This window comes from Blastomyces dermatitidis, assembly GCF_000003525.1.
Source record: "Blastomyces dermatitidis ER-3 genomic scaffold supercont1.4, whole genome shotgun sequence".
Lineage (NCBI taxonomy): Eukaryota > Fungi > Ascomycota > Eurotiomycetes > Onygenales > Ajellomycetaceae > Blastomyces > Blastomyces dermatitidis.
The window spans coordinates 6,273,653-6,294,321 of NW_025544777.1; the positions used below are offsets into that span (position 1 = coordinate 6,273,653).

Sequence of the window (20,669 nt, forward strand, 5' to 3'; positions counted from 1 at the left end):
TGAGGATTTATACATGAGATTGATATGAGAGACATGAAACCAGTCAATCAGAATATGGATTCTCTGTTATAAACACATCTCAAAGAACAGAAGCATCAGATCACAGACCTTCTAGAATATAGTCTCATACAATTCTTATCAAGTATGTGAGACTTTGCAGTTCTATTGATGAAAAAGACAAATGAAGAGTGATGAATGTGTATCAATTATCAAGCACTTAACAAGCTTATAATCAAGAATGAATATTCACTGTCATAGATTCAGTAACAGTTAAATATGATTGAAAACATCTGATATCTATCAAAGATTGATCTTCTTCCAGAATACTGACAGATCTGTATAGATGAACTGTCAGTTCTGTGAACTGTATTTAGTATATAATGAGAGAAGTTTGAATTCCTGATAATATTATTCAGTCTGATAAATGCACTCATTATCTTTCAAATAATAATGAATATAATTCTTCATAAATAGAATGAAATCTTATATCTTGTATATCTCAATGATATTCTAGTCCTTTCAAACTCATACAATGAATATCTGAAGTATCTTGATAAAGTGTTTACAACTCTGACAGAGTATAAGCTCTATATTAAATCAACAAAGTATGTGTTTGAAATGAAAGAGTTAGAGTTCATAGAACATGTAGTGAGTGATGACTGTATATATCTCATTCTGAAGAAATTGAATGTCATAGTGAACTGACTGTAGCTGAGAAACATATATTAAGTATAACAGTTTCTTGAATTAATCTCATATTACTGTAGATTTATCAAGGATTTTATATGAATATCTGCATCACTCTCAGATCTCTTAAGAGAAATAGATATAAATCTGTGAAAGAAGAAGTTTTAATCAATTATCTGAAATACTGTGTGTGAAGAGGCTTTTGTCACACTGAGAGTGTAATTTAAAGATTGCTTAAGCCAGCGTACAATTACAGACATACGCCGGCTTCTTATATATTGTAATATTGTACACTAACTTAATTAGTGACCGCTATGGCTCTCTTTACATTTGTATGCTAGCAGTTCAGAAGCAGCTGTGTTATTATTCAATGATTATACATTCTTTCAAATCACATTCTCTCTCACCAGATTCAGTCATGCTCATATAACTATGTCATATACTCTAGCTTCATACAGATTAGCTCATCACTAGTGTTTCATAATCATGTAATCTATTTCTGATTTGACTAGTGTTCTGTGTACACTCTCACAAAGAAACTTTCACTATATTACATCACTCATTCACTAACTTTTCTCATTCTTCAATTATCATCTTCATCATCATCATCATTGAATGTTATCATCTTATTCAAGATTTCTATTTCTTCTTCTGTTCAACTCTTTTCATCTGTCTCTCTATCATATTATATGTGTTTCTGGCAATGACTCTCTATTCTCACAACAAGTGTCATTGTAGTGCTTATACTGAGCAGTTCATTAGCAGTAAGTGTAACACATTGTGAAACATGATCAGAACTTGTTTATCTTCTAACAATCACCAGAATGTATTATCATGAATGACATACCTTTTTTATCTTCTCATACATCTCTGACTGTTTCCTTCCACGGGTTTCTGATCATGTTTTCTGACACGATTTTATATGAACACAGATGCTGATATGTTTGTTTTTATTCATGTAGAATCTTCACACATTGACAGATCTGCATCTGCTGATGATAGTGAACCTGATGTTAAATCATTGATTGAGAACTTGAAGAATGTGATAATGAAGAAATTGTCTGTGTTATGTATAACTGAGTCTCTCATATCTCTTCTTATCTCTTCTGCTGCTTCTTTCTCTACTGCTTCTCTCTCTGTCTCTTTCTCTGCTACTTCTCAATCTTCTATACTTGTCTCTATGTCTGGTTCTCCTGCTTCTGCTATCTCTGTTCCTGTGACTCTCACTTCTGTTACTTCTGATTTTGTCATCTCTGCTTTCATTACCAGCTCTCCTCATTTTCAGGAGATATTGTGTAGACTTAATGAACTATGTTTATCAGTATGTACACTTCTGTCTTTCTTACTGACTTCTAGAATAATTTATTGTACAAAGACTGTGTATGACATGACTATCTAAAGCTCAGTCACAGACACTGATTATTATATTTATTTTAAATATTTATGATGAGAAAATCATTCATTTATATCAGAGAATTGTTCTTCTTCTTAACAGTGTTAAAATCATAAGTCTTTTTCTTTTCATCTTTTCTTTCTGACACTGATTTTCCTGTTCTTAGAGAAAATTGTTATGAGTTTTACTGTGTATGAAGTCATGATATTCACAGATATCAAGAAACTTTTCATGACTGTTAAATTCAATATTGCAGATACACCTGCTCTGATAAATATCTTTGAAATGATTAATCTGTATCAGTCTATTCTCTGACATTTATCATCTGACTTTGTGATGCAGGTGAAGAATATTCATATTTTTGAGAACAGAAATGCAGATGTCATACTCTTTTACATCTGTGAGTGTGAGGCTCATACATCTTATCTGAGATATTGTTATGAGAATGAGCTGTTCACACACTGCATTCTGCTTTCTGTATTTCTATGTGTCTCTCTCTCTCTTTCTGAGAAGCCTTGTACATGTTGTAATTACACATACAATTCTAAGACCAGTGAGTGTTCATTCAGTAATTGTTATCCCTACTTTTACAATTTTCATATATTAACAATGATTCTTAGTTGCTCTGATGTCAGAGATTATTCTTATCAAAGATAATAACATTACTGAGACTATTTCCTTCTACTCTTAAGCTTCTTCTGTCACTTTCTCTTTCTTCTCTGCAGAGAAGATTGTATACACACTGAGTTATAAGCATTCAGCACTGAGTGACTCTCACTGTTGTTTATTCAGTTCTGTTTCTCTCTCTTCTGTTTCTTCTGCCTCTGCTTCTTCTGCTCTGACTTCTGGTTCTATGAGTTCTGCACTCTTCTTCAATTTCTCTATGTGTACACGTACACATTTCTATATTAGCATTTCAGCAAATCTTGTGATAAATGACATTAATGTTATACACAGAGCAGTAGAGGAATCAGAGACATGTGTGACATTATTATAAGAGCAGCTTATAGCTCTCAAATCTCTTGCAGACCTTGAGTTTTGAGATTTCCTTTGTTTTGATATTTTTCAGATGATATGATATTGAAAATAGATTAAATATATGATGTATGAAAATAAATGAGATATGTATAATAATATTTGTCTTTTACAGCTGACTTTTACAGTTGATGATCAATTCATTATCTCTTTTCTTATACTTTTTCTTTATCTGCTAGTCACTACTCTTATACAACCTCTATATAATACAGTATTCAGTGACTAGATTCAGCAGCTTTCATCTTTTATAATTCTATCTCATACATTATACTGTCTCTCTTCACCTGCTTAGATCACTACTGTGAACAGTTCATCAAAACTAATCTCATCTGATCTCTGAGCATTCTCAGAGGTTGAGATGACTTAATCTCACACATCTGCAGATGTTTCAGATAGTTCATCCTCTGTAATCTTCATAATTAAACTGATATAAATAGTCAAATTTAACTCTGAATTTCTTTTTCTTTTGTGATCTGACTCATGTGCAAGTCTGCTGCTCTGAGACTGCTCTTTATCACATTGTGTCTGCTGTCTGCAGTGTGTTATCATACAACTGGCTACAGTTTTATTACTTATTAAAGTATGATATTTATCTGATTTCTTCATTGCTTCTCATTCTTTTCTTATAATTATGAAAAGATCAGAATAAGTGAGATTATCTGATTTGTAAGCATCTATGATTTCTCTTACTTCATGAGACTTTTTAATTATAAGTCTCTTCTTTTTCAATGCTGATGATAGTGCTGTGAATAATCATAATCTGCTTAAGTCTTACATCTTTGCTTTCATAAGTTATAAATCATTGATTAAGTTGTATAAGATCTGTTTCTCTGATTCTTTCAATGCATACATTCTCAGAGAATGTGATTTAAGTATTTTATATGACTTAAATCATCTAGATTGAAACTTCTCAGAACTCTTATTATGTATAAGAACTCACATTTCTATCTTAAGACTTGATTTCTTAACTAGTGAGTCTCATATTCTTTTTGATTGAATTGCTTGATTCAGAAGTAACTTGTTAGCTTTTGCATGTGTGTGGCTGATCTCTTTCAATCTTAGTTCTGTGTCTGTGACTGTTGCATCTGCAACTGCTGTTCCTGCTGTGTCTGTAACTGCTGTTCCTGCTGTGTCCGCAACTGCTCTCTTTCTCACCTTTTTCAAAGCATTCTTCAGAATGCGCGGATGCAATTCATACAACAGGTAGAATGGTGAATACTTGAAGACTGCATGCTGTTGAATTCATGTGACTAATAGCACCTGCCTGAGATATTCATCTCATAGTCTCATAGGCTTGCTCACTAGATATTTTATCAGCATGTTGCCTAAGATTTTATTCAAGTGTTTCATCTTCTCATTTGTCTGTGAATGATATGGCATTGTTCTACAATGTCTTGTCTGTAACTGGCTCACAAAATGCCTCATCACTTCTTCTATGAGGTTCACACTGTTATCAGTTAGAATCTCATGCAGTATTTCATAGTTGATATAGATCTCATCATGTAGAAACTTCATCATTATCTTCTCTGTTATCTCTGAAACTGCTTTTATAACTGGTCAGTCAGTAGTGTAATCAATAGCAGTGATTATTCATTAATTTTCATTTAACATTTACAGTAATATGTCTATGAGGTTCATCTCTCATCATTTAAATGATTGTATTATATACTTCACCTGATGTTACACTTTCTTGTGTTCTAATTCTTTCTTAGATTCTTTTACAACCTGATAATTCAGGCACTTGTGAGTATATATCTGAATGTTCTCAGTCATGCTTAGTCAGTATACTCTTGATTTGAGTACACTCATGAGTTCAGAACTTTCTAAGTGACTGAATTCTTTGTGCATGTGTGTTATTAAGTCATATCTAAATAAAGATTCTAGATAGAGAGATTCTGCATATTCTAGATCATGATAAAGCATAATATTGTTTTTCAATTTTCTCAGTTTAAAGTTTAGAAGTATCTCTTCTACTACTCTTATGAGATGCTTGTTATCTGACATCTTGCTATTTTTCAAGTTAGAGATTATAGTGTTTACTCATTCTGATTTCTTGCATTCTCTCAGCATGTTTAATATAAATGTCTCTTTTATCTGATTCACAGAACCCTTACTTATGAAATTGAGTCTGTGACTGATTGTATCAGATATCACAGTGTTCAATCTCTTTCAGTATTTAATATAAAGATTGTATACTTGAAACTTCAAGATTCAATATACTAAGTATTTAGAAGATTTTATCATCAATTGTAGATAGATAAGACTTTCATGATCTGTGATCACTGTTATCATATATCTGTTATCAATATATCTATTTCATAACACTAGCACATGCTTGATCACTAGCAATTTCTTCTTATATACTGAATAATTGAGCTTAGCATCTGATAGTTTTCTATCATCATACATCATCAGATGCAGCTTGCTGTTCTTACTCATCTGTAGAAGAGTGTCTTCAATAGCTCATTTAAATGCATCTGTCTCAATGTAGAAAGGTTTATCATGATATGATTAAATAAGCACTGAGAATGTTGTTACACATTCTCTCAGTATGAGAAAAGCCTCTTTATATACAGTATTTCAGATAATTGAATGAAACTTCTTCTTTCACAGATTTACATCTGTTTCTTCTAAGAGATCTGAGAGTGATGCAGATATTTGTGTGAAATCCTTGATAAACCTGCAGTAGTATGAGATCAACTCAAGAAACTGTTGTATATAATGTACATTTCTCAGCTGCAGTTAATTCACTATGACATTCAATTTCTCTGAGATGAGATGTATACAGTCATCACTTACTATATGTTCTATAAACTTCAACTCTTCTATTTTAAACACACACTTGATTGATTTAATGTAGAGCTTATGCTCTGTCAGAGTTATAAGTACTTTATCAAGATACTTCAGATGTTCATTATATGAGTTTGAAAAGACTAGAATATTATCAAGATATACAAGACATGAGATTTCATTCTGTTTATGAAGAATTGTATTCATCATTGTTTGAAAGATAATAGACACATTTATCAGACTGAATAATATTATCAGGAATTCAAACTTCTCTCATTATATATTAAACACAGTTCACAGAACTAATAGTTCATCTATATAAATCTGTCAGTATTCTGAGAGAAGATAAATCTTTGATAGATATCAGATGTCTTCAACTGTATTCAACTGTTATTGAATCTGTGACAGTGAATATTCATTCTTGATTATAAGCTTATTGAGTGCTCAATAATTAATACACATTTATCACTTCTCACTTATCTTTTTCATGAATAGAACTGAAAAGCCTCACACACTTGATGAGAGTTATATAAGACCATGTTCTAGAAGATCAGTGATCTGATGCTTCTGTTCTTTGAAATGTGTTTGTGACAGAGAGTATACATTCTGATTGACTGGTTTTATATTCTCTGTGTCAATCTCATGTACAAATCCTCATTTCAGCAGTAATTTCAGTGAAAGATCTGTTTAAAAGATGTTCTCATACTTCTTCAGAAGCTTCTTCATACACTTATTCTTCTGTATATTCTTTATCTTAGTTTTCTTCACTTCTGAGTTCTGTATGACATACAGAATACTTTCAGATGAGGTCTTGTGAATCATTCTCTTTACTTGTTAATATGTAAGCTGATTTAATTCTTCTATATCAGAGATGTGAAATGTCCTTCTCATATCAGTTGATAGAATTATATGAATCATTTTCTTCCTATCAGTCAATTATATATAACATGTACATCATTGAATCTGTGAATTGAACCTTTAAAATCAATTAAGTCTGAGAATAAGGTTGTATTTCATGTTCTGCAGCTCTCATACTCAAATATAGCAAGATCATTCTCTGAAGTGTAAGAAAACTCTTACTTTTGCAGATAATATCAAATATCAGTTATCAGATAATATTATATATCAGAGATTCTTTACTCAGCAGACCTCTTTCAATGTTCAGATTATATAATTATTAATATATTGTGTAGAAGCTTCTGTGTCTGCTAATACTTTTACAGTCATCTTTTAATTCTTACTCAAGTGCTCTCTATACATTAACATTTCAGGCCTCAAGGTATTGAGATGAGTGTTTACTTTATCATTCTCACTCACACTTCATCTGAGAGTCTGCTTCTTCTTTACATTTGCATGATTCAGAGAATCATCTAACACAGACATCTCTTTCACTTTGAAGACTTTTCATAGAATATCAGTGAGTGTCTCTGAGCTCACTGATTCTGCTAGTTTTTTAACTCTCTTGCTTCTCTTGACTATGCATGCTGAGTGTAATCTTTCACATTATGATTTTAACATCTGCAGTTGAAGCAAGCTCAATGCTCATGATATCAAGATTTTCATTCAGAGAATCACTTTTTCAGAGAATTCAGTACTTTAGTAATAGCATTCAGATCTAGATTCATTACATTCAGATATATGACTTATGCTATAGAAGTCTGATTACTCATTCTCTGCTGAGGCATACTTAATTGCAGTATTTTCTATTGCAATTGACTCACTTATTTCTATATAATAAGAATATTGTATACTTCCTTCACTGTATCTGACTGTGAGATTAAGCATTTTCATTTCACTCTTAACTCAGATGTAAGATTATGAATAAAGATCTATAAATAGAAAGATGTTAAAAGCTCTTCATTTAATGTGAGATAGTGTAAGCTGAAGTGTGTGAAGTATAATGTAAGATCACTCACTTATCTACACTCAGTGAAGTATTTGTAACACTTGTCTCATATATTCACTTTCTCAAAGTTGTGTAAGATTCATTTGAAAAACTCATTTCATGTTTATAAGAATGAATATCACTCTGAGTCTGTGAGATTCATCTTTTCATCAGTCATTTATAATGACTTTGCTTTTCTGTGTAGAAACATGACAGATCTTAAGACTTGTTAAAATTCTGTTAACTGTCTGTCTGTGAGTTTATATTCAATCTGATAATATAATTGCATCTGACTTAGCCAGCTGATTACAGCATCATTTTTCAGTCATTATTAAAGCTTGATGACTCTGACAGATCTCTTAGCTTGATATATTTCATGTTTGAATTCTTATTCTGTACAGTGATCTTTGATGATGTATACACTTCTGAAGAGATTGTGAACAATTGTGATAAAATCTTCAAATTCAGTGTAGTTATCTATCTGTGTAAACATGTCACGCTCCCGGCCGCGCCAAGGCCCCGTTGCAGTTCCACACAGCCCATCACTTCCATGCGGATGATTCCATCCTGTCTGAACCAGTTTCCAACCACTCTATGACATCATTCAGATATATCATAGAAAGATCTGATTGATGAATATGAGAACCTCACTTCTATACAAGGTCAGCAGATTACTCTTTCTTGACAATGAGACGCTGCTGAGGTATTGCTCCAGCTATTCTCACTCATGGAATGAGAGGAGGGTATTCACCCATTGTCTATATAGAATAGCTAGATGCTGACTCCTCATAAAAGAAGTCAGTGATTCATTTTGCTGCTACTGAAATATACACAAGAGTTACTGTGTGTCTCATACAATCTTCTTAGTATACTAAGTATCATATCTGTGATATCCTTGCAATAACCCTGTAGCCTACAAGCTTGCTATTCAAGCAAGATAGTCAAGCTCACTCATACAGCTTCTCAAACAACTATCTCTACATATTGCTGCTGACTAGTCACTGCTTCAGTTCTATCATGTTACAATTCAAATTGCTTGATCTGATTACACATTTGAATCAGTCAAGCTCTAACAGACTGATATGATCTCATACACTCATACTGGGACTGATCTAATCCCACTCTCTGAAGAAAATACTACATCATTCTCTAGAGTGTGTACACCTCTACCTCAGCAGAAATCCGAGATTCCTGAAATCACTGCACATTTTGGCATGGGCCCTTCAACCACCCTGTCACCGCCGCGGCCTCTACACACCTACATCTATTATGAAGATAGAGAGATTAAGGTTGAAGATTCACTGAGATATAAGGAAAACACCTTGTCTGAATTCCACAGCTTTATCTGTATTCTTGAACAGAAATTCCACCTTAACCTGAGCCAGTATAATACTCATGAGGTATGAGTAATATATGTCATCAACCTCCTTGAAGGCATCTCTGCAACTACTTGAGTCATCAAGGAGAGAGAGCTTGAGCATATCAATGCTGTCATGACTTGAGAAGAATTCAAGAACTTTCTACTGAACTAAATCAAAGATCACTGTAATCACAGCTTCACAACAGCACAGCAGTTCAACTCATTATATCAATAAGATGATGAGAATCCTTTCAATTTCAATGTAAGATTTGAAGAATATTGAGAGAAATTGACTGATAATTTGAATCAATTAAAAATACAGCTTTATCTCACAAAGCTGACTCACAAGGTGTGAACAACAATATCACAATATCAGAGTTCATCAATCAATCACACTGAGCTTGTCAATCTGGCTTCCCAGATCTATTTGAATAATCAATTCTTTGAGAAAAAGATCAACAAGATCTCTTCTAAGCAATCAATAACAGAATCTAAACAGCATTATAATAACTCCAGTGTGAAGAAAGTAAAGAAGAATTCCAAGTATTCTGATTCTTCACTCACTGTGAAGAAACACTAAAAAAGATTTGACAAAGATCTCTGTTTCAACTGTGAAGCTGGTGATCACTATGTCAGTGATTGCAAGAAGCTGAAGAAGAGAAGGAACTGAGAAGACATCTTCTCAAAGTTGACTCCTCTTCTGACAAACATATCCGCGGAAGATAAAGAAGAGAAAGAAAAGGATTGACAATTCTCATGTCTTCAAGTTCATGTTACAATCACAATGCATACCCCGAATAGAGAGATATCAGTGAGATGCCTACTCAACTTCAGAGTGAATATCAACTTCATATCCTATTTCTTTTCTTTGATGAAGAATTGAAAGAAGATAGGTTCATCAGATCATGTGAAATTTACTGATGAAATGAAATGTCACCATTTTAACATAATTCAGACAAAGTGTGTGATCACAGACTCAGAAGAAATCTTCAAGAAGAGCAGTCTGCTCCTTCATACAGTCAACATCATAGATGAGAACATCATTCTAGGTCTTCTGTGATTGAGAGAAAACAATCCTCTCATTGACTGGGTCATCCAGGCATGGCAGTATCACCTCACTGATGAAGAGACAGTGATAGAGGAATCTGAAGAGTTTCATTGAAGAAATCTTGAAGAAAGAATTGAGTCAATATACTGTGTAGCAGATGATTGAGACTTGGAGACAGATGAAGAAGCCATCATCCTTGCTGCAAGATTAGCAGCAGTATCTGTCATTGAAGGCAGATATATACAATGTCTCTTTACAGATTTTAAGAATGTCTTTTCAGAAAGAGAAGCAGCGAAGTTTCCTGATATCAAGATGTGATATAAGATTTATCTTGAAGATGATGCAACAGTGCTGTACAGGCCTCTTTACAACTTATCTGTAAAGAAGTTGAATGTTCTGTACAAATATCTTGAAGAAGCATAATCAAAGAACTGAATATATTCATCAAAGAGTCCGGCAGGGGCGCCTATACTCTTTGTGCTCAAGAAGAATGATAGACTACACCTATGTGTAGACTACAGAGGCCTCAATAAGATGACAGTTAAGAATTGCTATTCATTACTATTAATCAATGAGATGATCAATTGATTATCTGAAGCAAAGATGTTCTCAAAGATTGATATACAGAATGCCTATCATAGAATCAGAGTTAATGAAGATGATGTTTAAAAAACAGCTTTTTATATCAAGTATAACAATTTTGAATATCTTGTTTTGTCTTTTAATCTTTGTAACACTTCAGTCATCTTTCAGGCCTATATAAATGAGACACTGCAGGGCCTTGTTGATGTCTCCTGCATAGTATATCTGAATGACATTTTAATCTTCTCAAAAATGAAGAAAGAACATGATATTCATGTTCAAGAAGTGTTGAATCACTTGAGACAGTATTAACTCTATACAAACACTGAAAAATGCTTGTTCTACATGCAGGAGATTGATTTCTTAGGTTATATTGTTGAGATGAATGGCATTTCAATGAACAGGAGCTGAGTCTCTGTCATTGAGAACTGACCAGCACCGCAGATGTACCGCGAGGTGCAGGTGTTCCTAGGATTTGCAAATTTCTATAGATGATTCATCTATGTATATTCACAGATTACTGTCTCTCTTACAGATCTGTTGAAGGGAAGTGTGAAAGACAGAAAAATGAAACTATTTATTCTCACTCAAGACACTGTGCAGGTGTTTGCAGAATTGAAACAAGCTTTCACAGATATCACAATGCTGAATCACTTTAACCCTGACTTATTCAGTCAGTGTGAGACTGACATATCTGAGAATGAGATCTGTGGAATCTTTTCACAGTTGACACTGAAGACCTTTCAACATTGAAAGAATCAGAGAATAATTACTTCTGAGAAAACAGACAATGAATTGTCTGTGAGAGAAGACTTTTTCACAGAGTCTACAAGACACTGTGAATGAAGATTAGTAATCTTCTTCTTCAAGAAGTTATCACTCACATAGAGAAGATATGATACTCATGATCAGAAGATGTTAGTAATTATCAAATCCTTTAAGATCTGATAACATTATCTTCAGAGTAGTAAGTACTCAGTGCAAGTTCTCACTGATCATACAAATCTGTGTTACTTCTTGACAACAAAGAGCTTAACAGAATGTCAAGTCAGATGAGCAGAGCTGCTTTCAGAGTATGATTTCTATATTCAATATTATTCAGGTCAGCTTAACCTCACTGACATGCTGTCTAGACAGCCTGATTATAATATTATTAATGCAGAGAAGGATTCTACAAAAGAACCTCTGTTATCACTGCAGAAGAAGCTGGCTGCAGGGGATTGAGATTCTCTAAAGCTCAGGAACAGCGCCGGAGAGGCAGCTGCGCGACTTAGTATAGAAGGTGGAAGAGAATCTGAGTTCTCACAGAGGACTGACACTGAAGATCATGAGCTTCTCATGTCATATCTTGCAATCATTGAATTGACAAAGAACAAAACAGTCTACAATCTTTCAATCTGACTACTTTTGAAATTCATTGATAAGTTACAGAAGAGGGACATCTCTACTATAGCTTGAATTCAGAAGTTGAAGAAGAAAGAGTCTGATTTGAACTTGAAAGAGACAGACTCTGAGTGAGATGATGCTGCTAAGAAATCAAGTCACTGATAACTAGAAGAATGTGAACTTCTACTGCTGAATGATTCAGTCTTCATCTCTTATAGTAGAGTGATGTGCCAGGAGTTATTGAGAATTCATCATAATGATTCCCATGCAGAGCACTTCAGATTAGAGAAGACTGAGAAGCTTCTAAAATGTAAATACACTTAAGACAAGCTCTGAGCAGATATCAAAGAGTATGTTGAAACTTGCAATATCTGTTAAAGAATAAAGATCCTGCAGCATAAGTAATACAGTGAGTTGATATCACTGTCTGTTTCAAAGAACTCATGATAGAATCTATTGATGAATTTCATAGTTGACCTGCTGAAGTTAACAAGAGTCAAAGAATATGACTTAATTTTAGTCATTATTGATCACTTCATGAAGATGACCAGATATATCTCTACTCACAAAAAGATTAAAGCCTCTGAATTGACTGATCTGTTTTTAGATATCATCATTTGTAATCACAATGCTCTGAAATCATTGATAACAGATTGAGAATCCCTCTTCATCAGCAAATACTGATTGACTTTTTACTATCATCTTATAATAAGATGTCTTCTCAGTACTGCATTTCATTCACAGACTGATGATCAGACTGAATATCAGAATCAGACACTAGAACAGCATCTTTAAGCATTCTATTTATATTATCAGAATAATTAGCTCAAACATCTTCTGATCACTGAATTCACATATAACAATGTAAAGAATACAATCTTAAAGATATCTTCTTTCTATGCTTGTTATGAATATAATTCTTCATTATTCAGTGACATCACAGATGACATTTCAAAGAGAGGAATAGACAGTCAAAATGTCAGACAGATACAGAGAATGAAGTATTCCTCAGTATCAGAAGTAAAAGTGAGATTGAAACTTTTAAACAAAATTCATGAGAAGATGATGAAAAGCATTCATCACACTCAGAAGTGATAGATGAAATACTACAATTGAAAACATCTTTCAATGAAGTTCTTGATAGAGAATCAAGTGCTACTTTCAGCAAAGAATATCAAGACAATAAGATTATATAAGAAGCTCAGTGAGCAGTGACTAGAATCTTTCCTAATAATAAGAGTGATGAATAAGCAGATATATGAGTTGAAATTACTCACAGAATTGAAATCAATTCATTCTGTTTTTCACATTTTCTATTTGAAGCTCTATAAGCAACATCTCAGAGTGAAGCTGCCTCAGCTGAATAATATTGAGATTGAGAGTGATACTGAATATCTTATAAAGAAAATATTGAATAAGTGAATACATTACAGCAAGCTTCAATATCTTGTTAAATAAGAAGATTATTCATTATCAGAGAATTTATGAGAATCACTTGAGCATTTGAAAAATGCTGAGAAAGAGATTACAATCTATAAGACAGCTAATAGAGACTGTCTCATTACACATCAGAGACATTGAGCAAGAAATACTGCTTGAGACTTCTCATTTTTCTTAAAGGATTTTTTTAGAGATGATCTTGCAGTGATGAGCCAACATCTTGTAGACTCTGTAGCACTCTTCTCCTATTTTCTCTCAAAGAGTTTTTAGAAGTTTAATGAGACTACACAAGTGTAACATTTCTGAAGCAGTTAAAAGAAAAGAAATATTTGAAATCAATAAAAAGATTAATATTATCAACTCACAGATCACTGCTATTCTAATGAGGCTGCAGCCTGCTGAAAAAGTAAAAAGAGGGATCAGAATCTACTTATTAATAATCATATCTTTATCAAACTCATTCTTCATTATTGAAGTCTCTGACACTGATATCTTTGTCTGCTGAGAAGTTAGTGCTGTGATGCTGCAGAGAAGCATGCTGCAGAAGAGTATAAGAAATGCATAAAATATCAACTTATCAACTTACAAAGCATCTCAGTTATCTGCTTCAATTGAAGTGAGATTCTCTTCAATCAGTGATTGATCTCTGCAGTGCTTTCAACAGTGACATCAGCTGATTCCTTCTTAGAGTCAGTTATTCTGAGATGTTTTTTTATCTTGAAGATTCATGCTTTCATCTTCTTTTGCAGATAAGCAAGAAGGATCTCCTCAGTCTTAACAGAATTCATCAATACTTAAAGCTCTGAGATTCTCACTCTGTACTGCTTGAGCATATAGGCTTCTTGTCAGAACTGATATAATGTCTTTCTGTGAGATAATACTTACAGAGAGGCAGGAGTCATTGTTGCAGATACAACAGAAATAATGAGAGTGAGAGAAGAGACAGATGTATAAAATCCCTCTCTTCTTCAGCTGCTTGATACAGTGCAGACAAGTAGCAGTGTCAGCCAGAGGCCACATCAGAGCCTTCTCACAGAGAGAAGATGAAGGAACCGCGGGACTCTGCAGACCCAATCCAGCAGTATTCTGAGCAGGGCTCGGGCATGCTGCAGGAGAGGAACTACAGATTGAGCTTCTCAGAGTCACTGTCTCTGGAATCAAGCTCTTCCCAGGTTTCTCTCTGAATGATCACACAGGGTCATACACCACTGTATTGGCTGAGGGAGGGGGCGGCGTTGCAATGGCGGTGAGGGGGGCAGAGAACAGACCAGACACAGATGCACTGACTGACAGAACCACTGTGGTCACAAGAGAAGCAGAAGAAGATGTGATAATGAGAGCAGTGCTCCTGCAGCTCATTGACACTGCTGTCTCCAACCTGGCTTTCTTGACAGCCACAGAGGCTGCTGCTGCATCACAAAGACATTTACTCACTAGAAAATATCAGAATAAGTTCTTGATTGTTCTTCAAGAATGATACTCTCATACACTCACTGTTATAATTGAGAGAGGAGAAGAAAAATGTTTCACAGAGAGAGAGATCTTTTCAAAAAATCCTGTCACTACTGTCAGCTTTGTCTCTAAAATACACCACTTTTGCAGAGAATTTCATATATAGAACAGAATATGATGAGAGATCTGCAAGTCACTTATTAACTACATTTTCTTCATCTCAAATTAATATATAAGAAACTCACTTATCACACATTTAGTTTGAATGAAGATGAAAAAAGAAAGACCTACACAGTCAGCAGAATAACTCATCTATTTCTTTATATCACACACAGCACATGTGCTGTCAATCAGTTGATAATCATTGCTATACAACAAAGATAATTTCTAATCTGATAATCTTGAGAGCATAGAGACTATACTCTTAAGAAGAAGAGCATTATCACACTCTCAGCTGTGCCAAGGCTCTGTTATGATTTCACACAGCTCATCACTTTCATGCAGATGATTTCATCTCATCTGAACTGGTTTTCAATCACTCTATGACATTATTCAGATATATCATAGAAAGATCTGATTGATGAATATGAGAATCTTACTTCTATACAAGATCAGCAGATTACTCTTCCTTGACAATGAGACACTGCTGAGGTATCACTCCAGCTATTCTCACTTGTGAAATGAGAGAAGAGTATTCACTCATTGTCTATATAGAATAGCTAGATACTGGCTCCTTATAAAAGAAGTCAGCAATTTGTTTTACTGCTACTGAAATATACACAAGAGTTACTGCATGCCTCATACAATCTTCTTAGTATACTAAGTATCATATCTGTGATATCCTTGTAATAACCCTGTAGCCTATGAGCTCACTATTCAAGCAAGATAGTCAAGCCCACTTATACAGCTTCTCAAACAACTACCTCTACATGTCACTGCTGACTAGCCACCGCTTCGGTTCCACCATGTTACAAAACATTCAATCTTCTGCTGCAGATCTAAGATCTGATTTTCTGTATTCTTATTAATGATAATAATTGTGTCAGTTAAGCTCTTCATAGTGAATGCCTGATCTGCAGTGAATACTAATTGTTTAACTTTCATCTCAGTCTGTCACTGCATATGCAAGGCCTTGATCTTATTTAGAATTCTTATACATGTACAGAGCTTCAATTCTGATTTGACAGTTTCAGCTGCTTTTCTTACTGCTTTCAGTAAACTCTCTGAGAGATTCTGCATATCTTTCAGTTCAGATAGCAGAGAAGAGTGTTATTTATATTAACTAGAGAAGGTATTCATTTCAGTGATTTCTCATTGATTGTATAATATCTATTGTTATATCACTGTATCATTATATCACTATATCATTATATTATTATATGATTTCTGTTATCATTGTATGACTCCGGTGGTAGCCATCTCTTTCTTTTTATCCTTCTTTTGAGTAGGGAGTGAACTTCTTTGAATCTAGTTTACTACTCTCATTTCCTTTCTCACATCTCATCTGTTCATGTCTCATTTGTGGCATTTGTCCGGATGTGAAGTTTTCCCTCAATAAGTGAAGCAGCATCAATTGAATGCTCTTTCACTCACTGCTCTTTATATGCTATCTTTTGAGACATTCTAGAATCACACTGACATGATAACTATGAATCACTTCATAGATGAAATTATCATGCTCTGAAGAAGTCTGCACTTCTTACCAGTTTTTAGACATGCTATCAGATGTAATTCAAAGATTGCTTAAGTCAGTGTATGATTACAGGTGTACGCTGGCTTCTTATATATTGTAATATCATACACTAAATTAATTAGTGGCCGCTATGGCCCCCTTTACATTCGTATGCTAGCAGTTCGGAAGCGGCCGCGTTATTATCCCACAGTCGTACGTTCTTCCGAACCACAAGAGAATGTGTAATAATATTCTCAGTGCTTATTCAATTAGATCATGATAAACCTTTCTATATTAAAGTAGGTATATTTGAATGAGCTATCAGAGATACTCTTCTACAGATGAGCAAGAATGACAAGCTACACTCAGTAATATATAATAATAGAAAACTATCAGATGCTGAGCTCAATTACTCAGTATATAAAAAGAAATTGCTAGTAATCAAGCATATGCTGATGTTGTGAGATAGATATATTGATAACAGATATATAATAACAGTGATCACAGATTATAAGAGTCTTATCTATCTACAATCAATGATAAAATCTTTCAAATACTTAGTATGTTAAATCTCAGAGTTTTAAGTATACAATCTTAATATTAAATACTAAAAGAGATTGAATACTGTAATATCTAATACAATCAGTCACAGATCTGATTTCATGAATAAGAGTTCTATAAATCAGATATAAGAGAAGTTTGCATTACACACACTCAGAGAATATAAGAAATTAGAATGAGTAAATATACTAATCTCTTACTTAAAGAATGATAAGCTGTCAGATGATAAGTATCATATAAAAGTGATAGAAGAGACACTTCTAAACTTTAAGCTGAGAAAATTGAAAAACAATATTATACTTTACTGTAATTTAGAATATGTAAAAGCTCTCTATCTAGAATATTTATTTAGACATAACTTATTGACTTATATGTATAAGAAATTCAGTCACTTAGAAAGCTCTGAACTCATGAGTGTACTCAAATCAAGAGTATATTAATCAAGTATAGACTGACCGTGTGACCGTGTCTGAGACCAGAATCAAACTTTACAGTTATCACATTGCCTAAAAGTATTACTTCTGGTCATGATTTGTATTCATTACATTGATTTCAAATCATGTTATTTCAAATATTAAAGATCTCAGATTCACTTTTCAAATAAAAATCTAGTCTCAGATAAATAATATGTTTGAATTCTTAGTTACATTTTCATTCTAATCTCATTATTGAAAATGATATTAAATGAGATTATGAAATCATTTCTCACTTATATAATATTATAACATAGTGCTCATTTATTGAAAATTTAATAGAGAGTGTTATCAAATATCATTACTTTTCTGAACACAGATCATAATTGATTTTATTTTAATTAAAAAAAAATATATAAAATATAAAAAATAACAAAAAAATAAAAAATAAAATAATAAGAAAAAATCACAACAAAAAAAAAAAGAGAAAGAAAAAAAGAAGAGAAAGAAAGAAAGAGAAAGAAAGAGAAAGAAAAAAAAAATAAAAGAAAAAGAAAAAAATAAAAAATAAAAATAAAAAAAAAATCAAGATTGCAGAGTTATAGTATTCTCAAAATACTTACTTCTCAGAGTCTTTATAATGTTTATCATCAACTGTGTATTTCTTACAGTGAGAGTAACACAGCTGTAATAAGTCATTATCTTAATATTATCTAATAAATAATCAGTATATATCTATATAAATGTGAATAATTAGAAAATATATACTTAAAAAGTGTAGTCAGAGTGAACTCTGCTGTCACTTGAATGATATCAAGAACAGAATACTGAAATCAATGATTTCTCTCATTGATTTCACAGACAAGGCGTGTGAAGATGATCTTGAGAAATATAAGATTCTCTGACTTCTGATAGAAACAGATCTCACAGAGAGACTCTATTTTCATCATATCAGAGACTGAGTATTATTAAAAAGTATTACTTCAATGCATATGCACTTACTGCAGTAATTCATTCTCTATACACATGACTGAGAGTTACAGCTTTTTCATATCATACAGCTCTTTCTGAGATGCTGCTGCTGATTTGTAACTCACACAGTCTCTCAGTTCAGCATGTACTATGTATATACAGCTCTGTATGCTGAGGCCGTGTTGATCATTATAATCTGACATAGTACTCACTTTTCACAGGCCATGTTTCATTTGATTGAGAGAAGAGAGAGATACAACTGCTGTTTTACTTAAAGAGAAATGAATAATTGAATCTGTAGAAGATAATTTAGTTTTTTCTGCATTTGAAATTTGATTAGTCTATACTCTTCAATTTGAGAGTTTCTGAGAGTGTTTTAATAGTTTTCATATCAGCTTGAAATTAGTGATTAATTGAAGAAGAGAAAAGAAAGAAGAAAGAAATAAGAATAACTTATCTTTATAATATGAAAACAGAGAATTACTGTAATCATTTATTCTAGTAATAAAGATCTGTTCTCTGTATATATTTCTGATATAGATTATATAATAACTGTATACAAAGAATATCAACAGTGCATGTATTAAATGAAGATGATATTGCTATACAACACTGTAGCTGTTTCTGTATATCACTGAAAGCTGTTAATATTTTCTTTAAGTCTCTTTATATTTGATAAGTTAGTAATATATTTCAATACACTCTCTCTTTCATTATTATCATTATTATTATCATTATTATCATTATCATCACTATCACTATTATTATTACTATTATTATCATCATCATTATCACTATTATTATATTATTTCTAGTCATCTCTTCTGTCTTTATCTATCTTTAATACACACTGAAATTAATTATGTTATCTCTCTTCAAATATTCTGCAGTTCTGCAGATGATCAAGGCATATGAGTGCTGTCACAGATTGAACAGAGAGAAGAAGAAGACATTCAAGTAAGAAGAGACAGATTGTAAGACATGTTATAATGTCTTAAAGAGACTCTGTAAGAGAGTAGAATAATAATGATTTTAAATAACACTTCTGATAGATTTAGACTGAACTAAGTATAGAAATAATACAGATAACACTGCTTATAAGAGATTGAAGAAGAAGACAGTGAAGAGTCTTATACAGCAGTGATAAAATCAGAAGAAGTTCTGAGAATAATTTAAGACTAAGATGAAGAGAGAAAGAGAGAAGAAGAGTATTACTATAAATAAGTAATAACAGAAGAAGATTGAGAGAGTGTTAAAGTGAGAGATAAAGAAGTTAAAAATAATAAGTTTTTTATTTATTGAGAGATAATGATTTTTAATAATACTTCTGTTCTCTAATTGATTAGCAGAAGCTGATAGAGAAGAAGAGAATTAAGGTCTTATTCAGGTCTTGAATACACTTCATGATTCAGAATATTAAGAAGACAGCTCTACTCTCTGAGTATATCAATCTACTTACTACTGAGATGAAACCTGAGACAGTAGATCAGAAAATGCAAGATTTTGAGGTATATATTGATCTGACTGAGAGAGAGCAGCAGAAACTCTTTTCTGAGAAGACAGTAAAGAGAGATTTTGAGATGATTATTATCTCAGATAAGAAGAAGAAGAAGAAGAAGAAGAAGAAGAAGAAAATTATAAAGAATAATAAGAAGAATGAGAAAGAGCAGAAAAATAATAAGTAGAAAAAGTTTTTTTCTTTTTATATTAGTTAGTGATAAGTTCATAATTATTAATAATTGAAATTAATTTTGAGTTTTTAAAAATTATTGTACAAGTTGTAATCAAGTCAGGAATAATATATATATATATATATATTTATGTGGAAGGTGTAAAGCTTGTGTGATTGAAAGGTTGCTAGCTTGTGAAAAGTTATATGATGGAAGGATTAGTAAGCCAGATCATGTGACCTGACACCCCCACTCACCAGAGTAACTATACACGATGCTATATACAAAATTCGCCTTCAAATCAAGTACAGGTACAAAAAATG

At 32.8% G+C, this 20,669-nt stretch overlaps 3 protein-coding genes across 3 annotated transcripts; all 3 read left to right on the plus strand.

Annotated features, from left to right (window-relative positions):
* Positions 1-1,649: 1,649 nt before the first annotated feature.
* BDCG_16994 (uncharacterized protein) lies at positions 1,650-2,196 on the plus strand (the record flags this gene model as incomplete). Its single annotated transcript, XM_045426166.1, has 2 exons — positions 1,650-2,008; positions 2,160-2,196. Coding segments are annotated over 2 exons (395 nt in total), but the record flags the coding sequence as incomplete, so codon positions are not given.
* A 6,676-nt stretch (positions 2,197-8,872) lies between these two features.
* Positions 8,873-9,196, plus strand: BDCG_16995 (uncharacterized protein; the record flags this gene model as incomplete). Its single annotated transcript, XM_045426167.1, has 1 exon — positions 8,873-9,196. One exon carries the CDS (start codon positions 8,873-8,875, stop codon positions 9,194-9,196), a length of 324 nt encoding a protein of 107 aa, XP_045280970.1.
* A 10,883-nt stretch (positions 9,197-20,079) lies between these two features.
* On the plus strand, positions 20,080-20,361 carry BDCG_16996 (uncharacterized protein; the record flags this gene model as incomplete). The annotated part of the gene is made up of 1 exon (XM_045426168.1): positions 20,080-20,361. One exon carries the CDS (start codon positions 20,080-20,082, stop codon positions 20,359-20,361), a length of 282 nt encoding a protein of 93 aa, XP_045280971.1.
* Between the last annotated feature and the right edge of the window lie 308 nt (positions 20,362-20,669).